Source organism: Girardinichthys multiradiatus, chromosome 12 (assembly GCF_021462225.1).
Source record: "Girardinichthys multiradiatus isolate DD_20200921_A chromosome 12, DD_fGirMul_XY1, whole genome shotgun sequence".
NCBI classification, from domain to species: domain Eukaryota; kingdom Metazoa; phylum Chordata; class Actinopteri; order Cyprinodontiformes; family Goodeidae; genus Girardinichthys; species Girardinichthys multiradiatus.
Window position 1 is genome coordinate 42874864 of NC_061805.1, and position 20372 is coordinate 42895235.

Below are 20372 nucleotides of genomic sequence, written 5' to 3' on the forward strand. Positions count from 1 at the left end.
GTCACCGGACCTGAACCCAATCGAGATGGTTTGGAGTGAGCTGGACCGCAGAGTGAAGGCAAAAGGGCCAACAAGTGCTAAGCATCTCTGGGAACTCCTTCAAGACTGTTGGAAAACCATTTCAGGTGACTACCTCTTGAAGCTCATCAACAGAATGCCAAGAGTGTGTGGAGCAGTAATCAAAGCAAAAGGTGGCTACTTTGAAGAACCTAGAATATAAGACATATTTTCAGTTGTTTCACACTTTTTTGTTCAGTATATAATTCCACATGTGTTAATTCATAGTTTTGATGCCTTCAGTGTGAAGTTACAATATTCATAGTCATGAAAATAAAGACAACTCTTTGAATGAGAAGGAGTGTCCAAACCTTTGGTCTGTACTGTACAGGTCCTTCTCAAAACATTAGCATATTGTGATAAAGTTCATTATTTTCCATAATGTCATGATGAAAATTTAACATTCATATATTTTAGATTCATTGCACACTAACTGAAATATTTCAGGTCTTTTATTGTCTTAATACGGGTGATTTTGGCATACAGCTCATGAAAACCCAAAATTCCTATCTCACAAAATTAGCATATTTCATCCGACCAATAAAAGAAGTGTTTTTAATACAAAAGACGTCAACCTTCAAATAATCATGTACAGTTATGCACTCAATACTTGGTCGGGAATCCTTTGGCAGAAATGACCGCTTCAATGCGGCGTGGCATGGAGGCAATCAGCCTGTGGCACTGCTGAGGTCTTATGGAGGCCCAGGATGCTTCGATAGCGGCCTTTAGCTCATCCAGAGTGTTGGGTCTTGAGTCTCTCAACGTTCTCTTCACAATATCCAACAGATTCTCTATGGGGTTCAGGTCAGGAGAGTTGGCAGGCCAATTGAGCACAGTGATACCATGGTCAGTAAACCATTTACCAGTGGTTTTGACACTGTGAGCAGGTGCCAGGTCGTGCTGAAAAATGAAATCTTCATCTCCATAAAGCTTTTCAGCAGATGGAAGCATGAGGTTCTCCAAAATCTCCTGATAGCTAGCTGCATTGACCCTGCCCTTGATAAAACACAGTGGACCAACACCAGCAGCAGACCATCACTGACTGTGGGTACTTGACACTGGACTTCTGGCATTTTGGCATTTCCTTCTCCCCAGTCTTCCTCCAGACTCTGGCACCTTGATTTCCGAATGACATGCAGAATTTGCTTTCATCCAAAAAAAGTACTTTGGACCACTGAACAACAGTCCAGTGCTGCTTCTCTGTAGCCCAGGTCAGGCGCTTCTGCCGCTGTTTCTGGTTCAAAAGTGGCTTGACCTGGGGAATGCGGCACCTGTAGCCCATTTCCTGCACACGCCTGTGCACGGTGGCTCTGGATGTTTCTACTCCAGACTCAGTCCACTGCTTCCGCAGGTCCCCCAAGGTCTGGAATCGGCCCTTCTCCACAATCTTCCTCAGGGTCCGGTCACCTCTTCTCGTTGTGCAGCGTTTTCTGCCACACTTTTTCCTTCCCACAGACTTCCCACTGAGGTGCCTTGATACAGCACTCTGGGAACAGCCTATTCGTTCAGATATTTCTTTCTGTGTCTTACCCTCTTGCTTGAGGGTGTCAATAGTGGCCTTCTGGACAGCAGTCAGGTCGGCAGTCTTGCCCATGATTGGGGTTTTGAGTGATGAACCAGGCTGGGAGTTTTAAAGGCCTCAGGAATCTTTTGCAGGTGTTTAGAGTTAACTTGTTGATTCAGATGATTAGGTTCATAGCTCGTTTAGAGACCCTTTTAATGATATGCTAATTTTGTGAGATAGGAATTTTGGGTTTTCATGAGCTGTATGCCAAAATCATCCATATTAAGACAATAAAAGACCTGAAATATTTCAGTTAGTGTGCAATGAATCTAAAATATATGAATGTAAAATTTTCATCATGACATTATGGAAAATAATGAACTTTATCACAATATGCTAATATTTTGAGAAGGACCTGTATATTAGACTTGCCCATCATTAATCAGAGCCAATCAAGTTAAATGGGCCAGTTTATTTGTGCATTTCTACTTTTAAGTTCTATATTTGGCAAATCTAAAATCAATTTATTCTTTTTCTGTAAATAAAATTAGGATTTTAAAATCATACTGTAATTCTTCAGTTACCACTAGGTATGAAAGTCTAAAAGATCTTCAAAACATTTCTGCTCCGGACATATTTTGCCGGTAGGTGAATCTACTTTTGTCAAAAGTCTTTCAACATTTAGCATTTTCCGGTCTTGTTAATCTATATAATCTACAAACACCACTAATTGTTTATTTAGGAGAACAGCCGTGTAATACATGTTTAATAACACCTAGCTTTTAAGGTCTGTTCACATGGGTGAAAACTGAACTGATTCAAAAGTTCAGCACCCAAATATACAGAACTAAATTGGCTAAATAAACATCCTAATATTAATTAGTTTGTGCTTATGACATATTTCTTTCTGAAATAATGTCTCTACTAATACACATAATTACATCATGGTACATTTAGCATATTGATTAAGTCATCATGTATTATAACCAATCCTTTCCCAGCCTATTTACATATGTTTGGTTTTTCTTCTGTTAGGTATGCTCACATAGCCTGTATTTTAATGTGGATGAATACCCAATGCAACTTCTTCCATTCAAATGTTTTCCTGCTTTAGATGACGAGAAGCAAAAGGAAGGAAATTTTGATACAAAATGTAAATATGAATACTTCATTTTTACATGTGACCACTTTAAAAAAATCCAGACTTAAGTCATCTGTGCTTTCTTTCGGCTAGAGTTACCTGTAGGAAGATCAGAGATCAGAATAAGAAGTGACAGAATGCATGAAGCTGCGGCTTGGTTGTAATGCTCATCTCTGTTGTAGCTGCAAACCCAAAGTTGGAACCCCGTCTCCCTGCCTGCATCAGGCCCCTGCACAATAAAGACCTATAGGTTTTTTATAATTGGGTCTTTGGTTTATATTGCCTAAGTTAGAGATGGGAGAGGCGTCTGTTACTAAAAACAGGTCTACACTGAGAAAAAAATTCACTAACTGGCCACTTTATTAGGCACCTTGCGAGTACTAGGTTGGATGCCCATTTGCTTTCACAACTGTCTTAATTCTTCATGGCATAGATTCTGAGGTGTTGAAAACATTCTTCAGAGATTGTGATACGTATTGACATGATAGCATCATGCAGTGGCTGTAGATTTGGGAAGCTCCTGTTCCACCATATCCCAAAGGTTATCTTTTGGATTGAGTTCTGGTGATTGTTTTGACCACTGGTGTAAATCAAACTCATTGTCATGTTTTAGAAACCAGTTTGATATGCTTTGAGCTTTTTTGAAAGGCCTCATTATTCTGCTGTAAGTAACCATCAGAAGATGGGTACACTGAGGACATAAAAGGATGGAACAATAATCAAGTAGGGTGTAGCATTTATATGATGCTCAGTTAGTACTAACAAGCACAAAGTGTGCTGAGAAAATATCCCCCACAGCATCACGCCACCACCACTGAAACCACTAGTCTGAACCACTGGCCATACCCTGGATGGATCCATGCTTACATGTAATTTACTCTAGAAGTCTGAAACAGTATTTTCTGATCCTACCTACTGAAACAGACACTCATCAAATCTGAATACATTTTTCTAATACGTTACGGTCTAACTGTTTTTGTTTTTAGTTGACTGGAGGGGATCCTGGTGGGGTCTTCTGCTGCTGTAGCCTATCTGCTTAAAGATTTGACATGTTATGTTCAAAGGTGGCCCTCTGTATACATTGGTTGTAACAAGAGGTATTTTAGCTGCTTGTAGACTTTCTGTCAAATTGAACCAGTTTGCCCAATCTCCTTTGAGCTCAATGAGTAATATTTGTCCAAACAATTGCTGCTCAATGGATTCTCTTTTTAAAATCAGTAGATTAGCAGTTTCTGAAATACTCAGAACAGCCTTTCTGGCCCCAGCAACTGAGTCTTTCATTTTCCCCATTCTGAACCTTGGTTTGAACTCAAGTAAGATATCTTTACAAGGTGTTGATGCTTAAATTAATTAAATTGCTGCTCTGTGGTTGGTTGATTTTCTTATTTGTGTAGGGCAATTGAATGAGTACCTAATGAAGTGGCCAACGAGTGTATGTGGATAATGACCTAAACCGCACTGTGTGCATGTGTTGTAAGCATGTACCCAGCAGTCAAAAAACTCTATCCCTCAGTAGGTAGTCACAATTCTTTTGTGGATAAAAAAAGCTAGTGAGTCCTAAAAACGTCTGTCTACAAAGCATCACTTCAAATACCTGTTAATGAAGCGAGGGAGAGCTGTGCTCAGTTGAAGCTCACCAGAAAGGATATGCCACTCATGATATGCTTATTTGAACTTGTCTGTATACAAAACTGGGAACCAGTTCCACTGGAAATAGTTTCTTTTGAGATCAATTGGTAAACCAATTGGTGGTGATTAATGTTTTTTTTATTTATTTATATCCATTCCACTTGTCTTAATGTCTGCAATAGTTGTCAGAAATCTGCCTGCACATTCAGTATTCCACTAGAAAAGGTAGAAGTGTATTTTTGCTATAATTTTTTCTTCTGCCTCATGTGTTATAATATACTTCATATGTCCTTAATATGTCCTTCAGATCAAAGATGGACGCTGGCATCAGACCCACTTCATCTTCCAGAGCCAGGACCCAACTTTGCTTCCCATCGTAGATATGCACAATTTGCAAACCACAGAGCCCAGTGCACGATTTCACCTCGAGGTCGGACCTGTGTGCTTCTTGTAGAGCCGACTCAGAATACTCTCAAAGTACCGACTGCATTAAAGATGGAAGAGGAACATCAATGATTTTGTTGTTTCCAAAACAACAAACCCCTCCACTCTCTTTTTAACAAAATGCTTGGACTGCAAAAAAAACCAAAAACAACAGCAGAGGCGCCACAGAAAGACAACTTATTGAAATAAGACTTCTGGCTTTTCTCAAGCAACTGAAAAGAATTGGTTGTGTGAAACTTGAGCTGGCTGTCTCTTTTGGGAAGGTTAAATGAAGATCCTAAACTTGTCATCTCTTCAAGCTTGTTGTATATTTTTATTCATGGTCTGATACAGTTCTGCAAAAATGTGTACAGAAATATGGAAATAATACATTTTGAAATGAAGTATTATTTAAAGGTGTAAATGTACTGTATATTGTACTTTGAAGTACTATTGTTATATTTTGCGGCTTTTATGGATCTATATAGTCATCTCACCCATTCAGGTATGCAGTGTTACTCCAGGTATTTCTGTTTGAGCCTCGATTAACTGCTCAGTGATGAGTGTTCGTGCAGATATCTTCACACAAACAAGTGTTGTTTGGCACTTTCAGTGCAAACATGAAGCAAAGATGTCAACAATGCTACCTCGCTCTGCACCTCTCATCACAAAGCAAACTGAAGCCGTGACCTGATCTAATTTGGGACGACACAGAGGTGACACCTGATGCTGTGGCAGTTGACAGGCAGGAGATACACTCTTGTCAACTCTCATCCAAGCTATCTCTGTGCTTTAAAAGGGAAGAATGTAAAACATACACAAACGCCTAATTTCTTGACATATCATCTTGACAGGTTAGAGGTTATTTGTAACCTTTAACCTGTTGATTCGAACTCTATAAGTTGTTCTTGTCAAACTGTAAACACATCTGTAACTATTTAGTATTAGTGATTTCTATTTAAAACATATTTAAATATTCATAAGCTCTCCACCTCAGAAGCAGGCACCAGCGCTTTAAAGGTTATTTAAAATACAACAAATATGATTGGTATCACCAATCTGTAAACTCAGAGGACTTTTAACATGACAGAATACAATGTAAATCTCAGTGTTTGGTGTGTGGACAATCTTTTTCATGCTGAATAAAGCCTTTATGACACCGTCTGAAACTCTGTTTGTAAGCAGCTTTTATATTTAAAATATATTTTATTACAAGATAAAATGCTTCTCTGTACTTATAGTGCATTTATCTAACTTATGCAACTTTCAATTTCTACCCTAAAAAGCATAATACAACTGTGACAGTATTTGCTAATCTGTGTGTAGAGAAGCACTGATCAGAACTTTGTGACCAATGTCTGGACCAATTTTAGACAATTCTGATTTCTCTTTAGGAACTCTGACAGGTTAACACCAGTATTGAAAATTTCTAGTATTCCTGCTCTGATCAGTTATTTATATTAAGAAGTGAGGTGACATCCTGCCATGTGTCAGAGAGCAGTTACTGTAAAACATGTTTTATGTAAGGTTTTAAAACACAGCTAAAATCATTTTAGACTTCACAGGTCAGGCTGTCTTTACCATCCCTTATTAGCAATTAGTGCATATTACTAAAAAAGCAGCCTCTGCTTACATTCCCCAGATAATGCATATCTATACCTTAACTCTGAGATTGCACATGTAAGCGTACAGTGTTCCATGCCACAATAAAACTGAGCCACTTTCCTGTACTCCGATATGCCTTCCTGTTATCTGCTGAAGTCTTGCTCTCTCCCATTCTCCAACACCATGAACAAACCAGACATGTCTTGAGATGCAGAAAAGTTTCCTTTTAAATAGTTTCTTAAATCTGTTTCCTTTAACTATTTTTCAAAATACGAACACATCTAACGTTGTTTCCACTTCCTGCAGTGAAAACTTTTACACTGGAGAGAGCTGCTCAAAGGAATTTTGTAATGCCAACCACATAACGTAATACTCAAGTCAGTCACGTAATGTAAAAAAGTAATGGCTAAATGTTATTACATGCAACAGTCAGTCATTTTCTACCGCTTATTCCATAGTGGGTCGCAGAGGAGCTGGTGCCTATCTCCAGCAGTCTATGGGCGAGAGGCAGGGTATACCCTGGACAGGTCGCCAGTCCATCACAGGGCAACACACAAATTCATTCATACACCTAAGGGCAATTTAGAGTTACCAATTAACAGGCATGTCTTTGGACTGTGGGAGGAAGCTGGAGAACCCACACATGCACAGCAAACTCCATGCAGAAAGACCCCGGCCGGGAATCGAACCCAGGACCTTCTTGCTGCAAGGCAACAGTGCTACCAACTGCGCCACCGTGCAGCCATTACATGTGACAATATTACATTAACTTTTTTAAATTTTAGATGGTCAAAATGATTGCATTACTGCAAGTTACTATAATATTGGTTGTTACAGCTAGTTTTCTTTACCGTAATAAATTTTAGCCATACTTGCTTTGAGGGTCTTCCCTCTGTGATTAAAAAACAAAAGAAAAAAAATTAACCCAAACACAGAGATACTTGGTTTTAAAATACTCTTATTCTCAGGCTTTTGCATGTTAACATGTCTCATCTTGGGCACATGGCATGACGACCCCCATCGACTGGTAGATTCACCCCGGTGATGAAGCTGGCAGCGTCAGATGCCAGGAAGGCGATGCTGTGCGCCACCTCTTCCACCTCACCTGGCCGACCGAGGGCGTGGGTCTGTTTGCACTTTGCAAGAAACTGCAGATGAAAAAAAAATTAACAAGGATGAGGTTTGCATGTATAAAGACTATAAGGTGGCTTCATGTGACTGTGAGGTCAATTTTAGACATGGCACTGTAACAATTAATGGTTTAATAATCAAATAATATTTGTTATACAATAAATGAAGAGCAGAAATAAACAAGGGAGCAAGTTGTTATGTATCATCAGGGTTTCACTGTACTAGTATAATATAGCTTAAAATATGAGAAAAATCAATAATTTATTTGTGGATGTCTTTTCTATAACGTCACACCACATTACCATTAACAGAAAACCTTTGGGTCTGGTAACATGTTTTCAATTTTCCCATAACCTATATTGGCATTAAGTCCTAGCAGGAAAAAAAATGAAGGGATGCAGTTGAAAAACCTAGCAACCTAAACAGAGATTGGTAGCTTTTAGGTGGAACATCAAAATGACACAAATACAAAATGCTTTAATTTCTTTTAACCTCATTAAAACCTAAAATAACCATTCATAGAACAAAACTCTGCACACTGCTCTTTAAAAACAAGCATTCAAATCTTCAAGCTTCTGCAAGGCATCAGAGTGAGCAATCCTTGCACTTCTTTGGTGTAAAAAGCTTGAGAATGTATTTTTTTCACTTGTTTTTTGACCATGGCAGAAAGGTCTATGACTGATGTATTCTTTGTATAGCTGTGAGTATCTGCGAGTCAGTATCTGTCTGGTACAGATAAATGTACTGTTAATAGTATTAACCTCTAATCAAACAACAGCCCAGTGTCAATCATTGCTTTTTCATGTTCTTGTGACTTTAAGAGTTGAGTAATAAATAAAGAATGTGTTGCAGCTAGTTACTAAATGTTTGGACACTGCTTTTATTTATTTAACAATGCAGTGGCACCCAACAGTGGTGTGTTATGTAGTACAATCTACTCTGATTGCCATTTGAACTTTGTTTTAAAAAGCCTATATCGGGTAACGCAGACACAACACGAACATCAAAAGCTGGTGTCAGTTTGGAGTACCCAATATATAAAATAGGCTTTAATTTTGATGATATAAAGATGAGCAAGTGTTGTTTTATTGCCTGGGCATACTGCTCCTCATCTAGCCCAGCTCTCCGGTGGACTTCTGTGATGATCACTCCAGGACTAAAGAGGAAAGACAAGAAACACTAAAGTTTAAATTAAAATCTTATATAAGAAATAGATCTCAGTGAAAGTAATAATTTCAGAAAAAAATAGCATATGCTCAAAACCACATACCAGACAGAGTTTACTCTCACTTGCTTCGCTGCCAGCTCTGCAGTTTAAAAAAAAGGCAGATATTTGATGTTCAGTACTCACTTATGAATATTACATAGTGCTTTCCATTAAAAAACTAATCATCTTACCAAGAGCTATACAACGCGTAAACTGGTCAATGGCGGACTTGGACATGCAGTAAGCCAAAACACCAGGAAACTAAAGGTAGGAAACATCCAAATTATTACATAGCTTTAAAAAAAAACATATGATACACATAGCTTATAGTGTTTCTGTTAACAGTTAATATCCAGAAGTATAATACCCACTGATCTCTGTCCATTCACACTGGAAATATTGACGATGGAGCCTTTGGTCTTAATCAGGTGGGGTACACAGAGTTGAGTCAAGTGGTAGACAGATCTGATCAGGGAAACATAGCATAGCTTTCCTTAATATCTGCTTTAGAATCTAATATGAAGTTACTATCATCTATAAGAGGATCTGAAATTACAGACTCCTTAACAGCATAGGTATTAAAATTGTTGAAGGGAAAATGATCCCACATCTGTGAATGGATTAAGTAGTGTGAAAACAGCAATAACACACCTCCCCACAAACATTCACACATTTTTTTTTTTTTTGTCAGGCGGATGTTTGCTGCTGCCAAGACTTGATGTTTGTGTTGAATTGTTATGGTATGTGGGTAAAAAAAACCAGGTCTTTATGAACTGAAGTTTTGTTTCAATGTTCACCTTAGTTTAACACACACTGATGTTCTGGAAAGTGTGATAAGATTGACAGAAAAAAATTCCAAACGCGACTCCAAAGGACTCCTTCAACTAAGTTCAATTTAGTGTATTTATATAGCACAGATTTACAACATATGTAGTCAAACAGACACACACAAAAAAGAAGCAATGGTCAAAGAGTACTTTCTATGCTAAAGGAAAATGTAATGGCAGTAGTAGCTCTTTTGGTGGCTTCATCTAGGAGAGACATACAGCTAAACAGATAAGTCCTAGTAGTAAAATCTATGGTATGGAAAACTGAGTACATATAATTAGTGTTGGACCACTTGTTTGCTGAATATCGGACAATTTGCACGTTGCTGGACACCACTATGCCTTTCCAACGTCAGCGGCCATTTTGTACCGCAGGATAGTCTGTCCTACAAAACCCAGCGGCCACTGCGGCTGACAGGACGGGGCCGTCCCAGGTCTGACGTCACAGGAGGCAATATAGGAAGGCGAACGTTTGAAAGAAGCGCTTTCACGTTGGATACCGGACCAACATCTGAAGCATCTCTCTCTGGCGAAGAAGAGGTCCCATGTGGATTCTTCATTTATTCTCCTTCGTTGACCAACGAAAAATTTATGAAAGAGGTTTCTGGAAAAAGATGGCCAGAAATTTCACTTCAACCATATTCCCCTTTTATTTTGCCATAACTGCCATAACTGCTGATTTGATCTCATACACACCCACTGCTGTTTTGTTTTATTTCGTTTAGTTAGATATTTTACCCTTTTGTGTAGAACTTTGCATGTTTGAGTAGGTGAAGATCATTGGATCGAAGAGCTGATTGTATCAGGCTGATTGGTTTAATACATTTTCACGTAGATAAAGAGAAGGCGTTTTGTGTTTATTTTGTGCAACTGTGATTTGTCAGTCAAAATAAGGTTATAGTTCCGCACGTTTCGGCAGAAACGGGAAAAATGTGAGAACATAGTTAATAGCAGATATACGAACCTGCAGATAATGCACAATTGGAGAGTAGTAGGAGAAAGCAGTATTGTGAGGAAATGTTTCAGTATGTCCTTCAGCAGCCTAAGCATGTAGTAGAGGTAACTACAGAGGTAGCTCATTATAACCTAAGCCACTCCAACTATGAGCTTTATCAAAAGGTACAATTTTAAATCTAGTCTTAAAAAAGGAATTTCAACATTGCCCTCCACTTTCATTGATACCAACAGTAAATATACAGTTATAGCCCAACATATTTAGGTTTAAAGTAATCTTTTAATTTTACGAACATGTTTATGGCCACTAGAATGAGATAATATTAATGTTTTGGAGTGAGCCAGCCAGAGTCCTGACTTAAATCCAATAGAGATAAACAGAGAAAATACCAGTGGAAACACCCAAAAAGCTGGTCAGCAACTGTAAGGGGTTTTTGATTGCTATAATACCACAAATCCAAAAACATGGCAGTTCTTCATCTTTGAATACATAAACATGTATACAATTAAAAAAGCTGTTTAGTGGTGGGGAAATATCCTTTAAGAGATAAAAGTTTGTCATCACCTTTAACAGCTTCTAAAAAATAAATGTGACCATTTTTTTTTATTCATACTTTAAATGTTTCAGCTGATCCGTGTCTGAAAACGTTTTAATTTGTAACCCATGACGTTATTTTTACCTGGGCTATATTTAGGAAATTACATAAAAGCCTATTTTTGTAGCCCCTATCCACTTGGCTGTATGAATGCAAATGTTTATCTTACCACCATGTACAGCAAGGAAGATGTGAAGGAAAAAAAAAAAAACTCTTATGCGTCAGTGAACTCATCAAAGAGTAGCATATTGTCTCATCAAGTCTACATAACTTAAAAACTATATTCATACCAAATGCAGATGCAGCAAGTGTCGCTGCATCACTCTTCTTTGGGAGTGATGCAGCGACAAAGCTGTTTTTTGTCCTTCTTTCACAAACCTAAAAGTGGGAAGCTTGCTTAGAGCTTTAGGGACTTTAGTTGGAACTGTGTACTTTGAGATAATGAGACTAAAATTAAGCTTTTTGCTCAGTGAGAGATTATGCTAGTGCAATGAAAGATTAATTTATTTTAGAGTGTTTCATACATCTTTATCACGGGGGCCAATGAGAGAAGAAGATGGCATATACATTTTAGAATAACCTTTGACCATGCCCACTCTTATTAATAAATGATGAAAGAAATTTGTTTTTATTAAAAAAAAATTACTTTTCATCTTATTTAAATTGTAATAACAATTGAACTTGTGGGTTCAATTTGCACAGCTTCAGCACAAACATCTTTCTTGCTTGCAATTTCTGAAGATACAACTGAGGCACTAACAGAAACTGGATAAGTTATAGGTTCCCCCATCTAGTACAGAACACTTCATTTTAACAATTAAATATGTAAAGTTAATGCAAGTGGAAATGAATGATGACAGTTTGGATACCGAGGAAAAATAAGACCAAACATATCAGGTTACATGCAAAGACATAAAATAAAGATCCTTACTTGAAAATAATTTTAAGCAGTACTTTGGAAGCCTGTAAAACATGCACTATAAAAAAAGCAAATGCTAAACAACATATTTCCCCCTTGACTCATCATCTAAGATATGAAGGAGAACACAGGAAGGAAAAACAACTGATACCAATGTGAGATTATTCCTGAGAGTCGCTCTTCTATTAATTGAGAAGGCAATAAAAGTCTTCTGCCTGGAGCTGCAGCTGCAGAAGTAACAACTCAAGAGAAAGTTATGAATTTTTATCACATGGAAAACAGAAATGCAGGGTTATGATTAAAAAAAGTCTTGTTTTTCCTAAATTGTGTTCATAATTCTTCAAATGATGGGAAACTTTAATATTTTAATCACTTTAATCTATTAATTTCTAAAGGGATTTTTAATAACTGTACTCAATGGCTGCACATGATGAAAAACAGCATTAGGGGTTCATTCAAACTTATTGTGATTCCATAAGCATTTCCAGGTGCACCAAGGTTAATTAAAATATGATCAAAAACTTAATATATTCCAGTAATTCAGTTGGAGATTTATGGCAAAGATTAAAAAAGGATTTCCGTGCTTTCCCTCTGCTGAAAAGCTTTCTGAGGATTGATTGATGTTGAGCTTGTAACAAGTCATTTTCTAGGTGTTCTGTACTTTCAAGCATGGCAGCAACATGTCACACCTAAAAGACATCACCGACCCCCTCCTGGACCCCCTGCAGTTTGCCTACAGAGCCAACAGGTCTGTAGATGATGCAGTCAACTTAGCCCTTCACTTCATCCTCCGACACCTGGACTCCACAGGAACCTACGCCAGGATCCTGTTTGTGGATTTCAGCTCTGCCTTCAACACCATCGTCCCAGTTCTGCTACAGGAGAAGCTCTCCCAGCTGAGTGTGCCCGACTCCACCTGCAGGTGGATCACTGACTTCCTGTCTGACAGGAAGCAGCGCGTGAGGCTGGGGAAGCACGTCTCTGACTCCCTGACCATCAGCACCGGTTCCCCCCAAGGCTGTGTTCTCTCTCCTCTGCTCTTCTCCCTGTACACCAACAGCTGCACCTCCAGTCACCAGTCTGTCAAGCTTCTGAAGTTTGCGGACGACACCACCCTGATCGGACTCATCTCTGATGGTGACGAGTCCGCGTACAGATGGGAGGTGGACCATCTGTTGGACGGGTGCAGCCAGAACAACCTTGAGCTCAACGCTCTAAAGACAGTGGAGATGGTTGTGGACTTCAGGCAGAACCCAGCCCCACCTGCCCCCATCACCCTCTGCGACTCCACAATTGACACTGTGGAATCTTTCCGCTTCCTGGGAACCATCAGCTCCCAGGATCTCAAGTGGGAGCCAAACATCAGCTCCCTCATCAAGAAAGCCCAGCAGAGGATGTTCTTCCTGCGGCAGCTGAAGAAATTCAACCTGCCAAAGACTATGATGGTGCACTTCTACACAGCCATCATTGAGTCCATCCTCAACTCCTTCATCACCATCTGGTACGCCACTGCTACAGCCAAGGATAAGGGCAGGCTGCAGCGTGTCATGCGGTCTGCTGAGAAGGTGATTGGCTGCAGTCTACTGTCGCTCCAGGAACTGTACACCTCCAGGACCCTGAAGCGGGCAGGGAAGATTCTGGCTGATCCCTCCCACCCCGGTCACAGACTCTTTGAGACTCTCCCCTCTGGCAGGAGGCTGCGGTCCATCCGGACCAAAACCTCACGCCACAAGAACAGTTTTTTCCCATCTGCCACCAGCCTGGTTAACAAAGCCTGAAAACCACCCTGACACTCTCCCTTTCCCCCACACCCCCCCCCCCCTTTTTTTTTTGCTGACAGGACACCTGTAACCTGTAACTCTATGCGTTACATTAACGCTCAGCATGGACTCCTGCTTTACTTGCACTGCCATACTTGCACAATGATCACCTGCACTGTTGTATTGCTCTTACATCTTATACTGCTCTATATTTACTCTCACTCACTTAAAACTGTGCACATATATTTATATTATATTGTAGATGTGTTTATACTGTTTAATTTGTACTGTATTGCACCGACTACGCCAAAACAAATTCCTTGTATGTCCAAAAACGTACTTGGCAATAAAGCTTTTCTGATTCTGATTCTATAAGAAACTTTACATTGCACCACTGATTGGATGAGATTAAAAACTCTCAGAAGTACAAATAAATAGATTACAGCAACCGTTACAACATTTTATACTTGCAGCAGCTATATTGGGTTTTGTTGTATAGCTGGAACTGCTGACTTTCCAAATCAGAATTCGAAATTGGAATGTGGATTGCACCAAAGTCTACTTGGTAGGATAGCGATGAATAATTCTGACGAAGAATTGAAATCTTCTTCAGTTCCAGAACCTGCCCTGTTCCAGACTAGTGAAAGCTTAGGAGTAAAAAGAGCTCGAGGTAAAGTAGTTTTTAACATTGGTGGCAATATTATGGTCTGGGATGGAGTTTCAGAAATACTATAAATCCAAAAAATTAGTTGTTGACTGAAAATCACTTTAAATCAATGATATTCTTTCCTGATGGAATTGGCAAAGCGTACGACTATAAAACTGGGATTTGCCAGTCTCTATTTGGTTAAAAAGAAATAGTAAATTTCACACTGATTAGCTTCCACAGTTCAATTCTTGTTGTAACGTCTTCAACAGAGGTTTTTCATCAGCCTACTGTTAAATTAGGAACATGCACCAAAACCATGCAACATCTAACATGGGGTGGGGCATCTTATTGCATGAGTGACCTAAGTATTTTTTAATCAAGACAGAGACTTTTTCTAAACAACATTGGGCTAATTTCTGCAAGATAATGCCAAACCAAATTCTGCATCTACATGCATTTGAACAAGGTCTCCCTCCTGTGTTATGAATCCTACCTGACGTTAACATTCATGACCTTGTCATACTGAGCCATGTCAGTGGTCTCGATGCTGCCCATTGCCAGGATGCCTGCGCTGTTAACCAGGACATCCAGCCGGCCAAAGTGGGCAATGGTTTGCTCCACAGTCTTCCTCACTGTGTCTTCATCTGTCAGGTCTCCAGGAACAAGCAGAGGCTGCAGGAGAAAACTGAAACTTCGTTGTGTCTTCGAAGCTTTTACATTTTTATAACTGTACTTGCAGTAAAATGCATATTTTTAACACTGCGTAGTAAATGTGAACAGGTTAAACAGAGAGATAATTTCAAAAAGTTGAATAAGTTCTCATTTATGGAAAATAATAGATTCTGATAAGCAATAATTATGCTAAATAATTAATCACTTACTATTGGGGAAAAATCTTTAAATACACCTTCAGAGGTTAAAGTTTAGTGCAGATTTGTACACATATCTTATCACTGCCCCTTAGCAAAAGAGTGTACCTCAACAGCCCCACATTCGGTGCACTGCTTGGCTATTTTCTGGAGGTTTTGCTCGTCTCGGCCGTTCAGAGCCAGCAGAGCTCCGAGTTTAGCGAACAGGACGCTCGTACCTGCTCCGATCCCCGAGCTGGCTCCCGTTATTAAGGCCACTTTTCCCCTCAGGGATGACACCTGCAAAAAACACAGCAAACATAGAAACCGAAATTATCACATATATTCTGTACATAAGTACGTAAGCTAACATACATGTGCACTGACTTTTAACGCGTCCTCTGAAGCCATTTATGCAAGGTTTGCTTGTTTCTAAATCCAGGATGGTTGTCCACTACTGATGACGCAACTTGACGAGCCAGCCACAAATCTGTAGTTCAAAAGGGAAGCCGCAAACACAGGTGCCTCCTGATAAATTAGAATATCATCGAAAAGTTCATTCTTTTCACTAATTCGATTCAAAAAGTAAAAATAGAGTTATTACACACAATGATCTAATTTCAGTGTTTATTTTTGTTAATTTCGAAGAATAAGGCATACAGCAGAGGTGTGCAAAGTCTGACCAGCGGGCCATTTGCGACCCCCAATCAAAATTCAAAAATGATACAAATTTGGCTCCGTAAATGCGTATGGATTTATTCAAAAGAAATAAAAAAACATAAAATAAAAAAGAAACACAAATTAGGGTCAAATTTTCACTGAATTGGAGCTTTTTAAAATGAAAACGTTTAGGTAGCCTACAACACAAAGCAATTTTATTTTGTTAACTAGCTTTTTGTTTTCATTTTTATATTTTTAAAAATAGAACCACGTAGTAAAAATTTTGGCTACTGCCCTCTTAAAGCTAACATAAACCCAAATTTCCCTTTATGACAAAATATAAAAACCAGATAAGGAAAAGAAAACATGAAACTATCATAGGGCTTAACAGTTACTTTCCTGGAACTTACCAGGTACTCTCAAGAAATTACTGTATTATATAACGTGTCTTATTCTAGAGTTGTCTCCCAGAATTTTCCAGGATCTTAGATTATTTATAAAAATTTTATTATTCATTTCAATTTTATTGTTCACTTCAATTATTCACTTCTTTAAAGACACAGGTAGGTCCATATAAAAATAAAACATACATATACAGAATTTACATTTCTGAAACTTCCTGGTTACTTTTTTTGAAAATTAACCAGTATGTTTCAGGAAATTAACAAAAATATCAGAAAATAGTAAGTTCCATTATAGTTCCATAAAAGTATCTATGTTCTCAAAAGTGCCTGGTAACTTCTGGAAAGTAACTGGGAAATTCTGAGAACTTTTCATGAAGTAAAAGTTTCATTTCTGGAGAATTAACTGTTTTATGTAATGCCAAAACATTTTTAATACAGAAATGTTTGATATGAACTAAACAAAGATGGGGTAGACTGCCAGTTAGATATAAACCACAAAAGGTAATTGATAAAGGAGCTGGCTAGTCAGAGTGCTGTATCCATAGAAAATTGAGTGAAAGTGGCTGTAGAAAAGGCGATGAAGCACAGGGATAACCACAAATCTAATTTAAGAATTTGTTACAGGTTCACATGGAGTGGACTGTGGCTGGAGCCAGTGCAGAAGAACCACCACATATAGAACTGACACATTCCTTGTGCTAAGCCTCTCCTCAACCAGAGACATCAAAAGCATCTGACCTGGGCTTAGCAGAAAAGGGTCTGGTTTCAAATTATTTCAAACTCCTGAAACAACTGAATTTAAATATTCTTTGAAATGTAAAAATACCTACTAAAGCAACCTGGGCTTCCTCCAGACCTCTGCAGAGCTAAAGGCTGATAGCCTCCATGCTAACTTGCGCTGTTGCAATAATTCATGCAAAAAAAGCCCCAATGGAGTACTGAGCATATACTGGGCAGCACATGGATTTGCTTTTCTGTAGGTCAACACTTCGGGATTGAAAGTTTTTAATGTTTTTTGTGTAACACAGAATATCAACTTTGTGTTTTCATTAGCTTGTAAGCAATAACAATAAACCTTATCAGAAATAAATTCATGAAATATGTAACAAATCCATGAGTTTGACTTTTAGAATTACAGATATAAATTAACTGTTCGATGGTATCCAAATTCATTGAGATGCACTTGTAATTCTGTCCAACATCCCACCAGAGCTTTTAGGAAGTTTTTTTTTTTTTTTTAGCAACAGAACACACAATTAGATAACACACAAATATACTGAAAATTTTATTTAGCACAAAATATTGGCAATTTGATTAACAATAAGTTTAAGATTACCAATAACTGGGAATGAAGCAGTAGCAGAGCCAGACTACGTTTCCAGGGTTGGTTTAATTGTAGGAAAAAAAAGTTTTTAATAAATGTTCTTGCAACATCTGGCTGGGTTTGAAGCCTGGAGCTAAAGAAAGCAGCTGAAGCACAAGCTGTAATTTCTTTCTTTAAGTTGTTAAATCTTTTTCAACCCCCAGGTCTTGAGATTAACAAAAACAAATTAACCTCAGCGTATTTCCTACAGTTACTCGTCTCTCCTTGACAACCAGTCCATTTTAACGTTGGCAAGGCACTGTATCTTCTGCCTCACTGAAGCAACAAAAAAACAGGGTCTGAATATCTGAGAAGAAAGTTGTCTATCCGGCAAATGGGTTAGCATGAATAGTCACGTCCTTTATCCGGGTCTCAGTGAGCGGGCGGAATGTCTTCTCATTCACTGGCAGCTTTTCCAGCTCGTCCAGCGATTCCAAGCCATCAATAATCCTACATGTCAACAAGAGAGAGAAAAACAAAGAAAGGGAAATGAATTTAGGAGGATATATTAAAGGTGGCTCCTGTGAATTAGAATAAATCAATAGGTAATCTCAGAACCATTACAGCTGTTTACTGTTAAGTATAATTTTCATACTTTCCAAACACCGTGTACTTCATGTCCAGATGAGGTTGTTTAGCATACGTGAAGAAAAACTGGGAACCATTGGTGTTGGGGCCATTATTTGCCATCGACACCACTCCTCTGACGTTGTGCTGAAAAGAAAGAGAAATCAAGTGATCCCGCTGAACCCTTGTTGCTGAAAACTTACCGAACTACGTTTAGGCTGATCTCAACCAACACTTTACTCACCTTTAAGTGCTCACTGAACTCATCTTCAAATTTGCGACCCCATATACTCGTTCCGCCTTTACCTGAACCTGCATGATTTTGTATTTAATCAATCTATCAATCCAGAAATCTAATCAAACACAAAAAGTAGGGGGGGTGGGGGCATGGTAATAAACTCCATACCTGTCGGGTCTCCAGTTTGAACCATAAAGCCTTTTATGTTTCGATGAAAGACGCAACCATTGTAGAACCCGCTTGCACACAAAGCCAGGAAGTTCTGTAAAGTGAATGAAATCTCAGGGATTTCAGTAGGACATCAAGTTCACTGGGACTGAGTGTTCTGCTGCGTGTTTTGCTCTTGAATTTGCGATCCAAAACTGGCTGTGCTCTCCCTTAAAAACAACTTTTCTTGCTGTAACCTTGCTGTTCATGTTTCAACCACGTTTATCAGCAAAATCTTGAAGTAATTTTTATCCCAAATTTCTGAATTTAATAAAAAACAAGTATTAAAAAAAAGCAGTAATGTTTTATGTTGAACTTTGTGTGTAAAAAGCCATCTTTGTACTTTTTTAAAGCATTTTAACTAGGACCAGTTTAAATGCAATATTGTCAAGTGTCCAAAAAGGTTGAAAAATAGCTTTTTTTTAACTCTGTTCAATCATCATTAAGTGAAAAACTAAAATACTGATGGATAAAATGTTAAATTTGTGGTGTGGTAAGTGAAAGATAAAGCATGTCATTTAAATCCAAATCCAAGTAAAATCTGATACATTGTAAAACCATTATTTAATTTTTGTCCTCAAAAAAATGTAAGCAGCAAAGAATGATTTTCCAAACAACACAAACTTAACAAAACTTTGAATAGCTGAATTTTTTTTAAAGATTTTTAACAAATCTTTACTACAGTTGGTAATGAAGTTGCCCAGGTTTGTCCCTAGTAGAGAAATATAATTTTGTGTCCCTTCATGGGGGAAATTCAGGTGTACCAGCAGCAAAGTGAACAAGGGACAGTACACTAGTAGTATATACAACATAACAAAGATATAATGGCATAAAAACAAATGATCGCAGAGCTCAATGTTGTTACATTCTAACACGTATTGTTCTAGCACGTTTCACGTTTCTGAGCTCAGACTTCACATACTGAATAAAGTCTTTTTACGGTTGTTGATGAGATTCTGATGAGGTTAAAATCATCTTGAAAACTCACCTCACAGGATTTGGGAGCGCGCTCACAGAACAACTCGATCTTAATGTCTCCCAGGTCTGTGTGGAGGGTAACTGCCTGAAACATGAACACGAAAACAAACAAAAACATAAACACCGGAATCAATGAGGCTCACGGTTCGCTTATTAGCTCATTGTCAAATAACGCAGTTACATCCGTGGTGTTAACGTAGCTATTACGTCATCCATGTCTTTAAAATACAGCAGCCGCTACTAGATTAGGAGCATGCTTAACTATTTGAAATGCAGCCCAAACCTTTAAAATATGTTTCAGATAAATTACCATTTTAAATGTTGCCTCTGTAATGTGGTGCATTCATCAAACCCGTCCGGCTGGAAGAGAGTACCCCGCTCAATGGTTCCGCGAATAGGGTTCTGCCGGCTAATTCTGGAATAGGGCAATAGAGAAAATATAGCCTCAGTGTTGTTTCACATAAATGTCTCAAATTAATAAATGAGGTCTGAAAACCCGTGCAAAAACTTAAAATCTCTTTATATCTAATAGGGCTACCTACAGCACCCTTTACATTTGAAAGTAGTAGTCTTTAGTATTTATAAGTCTTTAATATTTATCAATTTTAAGTAATCTTTTATTGCAGTAGTAAAATCTCACACGAAACGTTTTGAAAAAAAAATCCAACACTGGCACATTTATTCAGACCAAAAAACACCCATTGT

General features: G+C 38.4%; 2 protein-coding genes across 5 annotated transcripts in view; one reads left to right on the plus strand and one right to left on the minus strand.

Annotated features, from left to right (window-relative positions):
- Window positions 1–5923, plus strand: part of col27a1b (collagen, type XXVII, alpha 1b) — a 121184-nt gene extending 115261 nt beyond the window's left edge. For both annotated transcript variants that reach the window (XM_047381032.1, XM_047381033.1), the window contains one exon: window positions 4639–5923. In XM_047381032.1, the coding sequence (XP_047236988.1) occupies window positions 4639–4785 (147 nt within the window). In that variant the 3' untranslated portion in view covers window positions 4786–5923. The remainder of the gene's footprint in view (window positions 1–4638) is intronic.
- Window positions 5924–7300: 1377 nt separating this feature from the next.
- LOC124877520 (peptidyl-prolyl cis-trans isomerase-like 3) lies at window positions 7301–20082 on the minus strand. Of its 3 annotated transcripts, none has more exons than XM_047380770.1 (9): window positions 19978–20082; window positions 19678–19752; window positions 15380–15550; window positions 14896–15074; window positions 9069–9162; window positions 8889–8958; window positions 8761–8797; window positions 8583–8646; window positions 7301–7507 (listed from the first exon to the last, which is right to left on the minus strand). In XM_047380770.1, exons 1-9 carry the CDS (start codon window positions 20008–20010, stop codon window positions 7349–7351), a joined length of 882 nt encoding a protein of 293 aa, XP_047236726.1. In that variant the 5' UTR covers window positions 20011–20082; the 3' UTR covers window positions 7301–7348. The 3 variants fall into 3 exon arrangements, with proteins under 3 accessions (XP_047236726.1, XP_047236727.1, XP_047236728.1); XM_047380771.1 differs by lacking the exon at window positions 19978–20082 and adding an exon at window positions 15638–15740 and having other exon boundaries at window positions 19678–19696; XM_047380772.1 differs by lacking the exons at window positions 7301–7507; window positions 8583–8646; window positions 8761–8797; ... (2 more) ...; window positions 14896–15074; window positions 15380–15550 and adding exons at window positions 17587–18127; window positions 18273–18391; window positions 18489–18556; window positions 18651–18744.
- Window positions 20083–20372: the final 290 nt, after the last annotated feature.

What these genes read in the sequence shown, in the direction of transcription:
- LOC124877520 (XM_047380770.1), bottom strand. Translation starts at nt 20,010, where the DNA reads ATGCACCACATTACAGAGGCAACATTTAAAATG. An exon ending in CCGAATGTGGGGCTGTTGAG is followed by an intron (nt 15,075 to 15,379) that starts GTACACTCTTTT and finishes TTTCTCCTGCAG; the next exon opens with CCTCTGCTTGTTCCTGGAGA. An exon ending in GTCATGAATGTTAACGTCAG is followed by an intron (nt 9,163 to 14,895) that starts GTAGGATTCATA and finishes TTCCCTGATCAG; the next exon opens with ATCTGTCTACCACTTGACTC.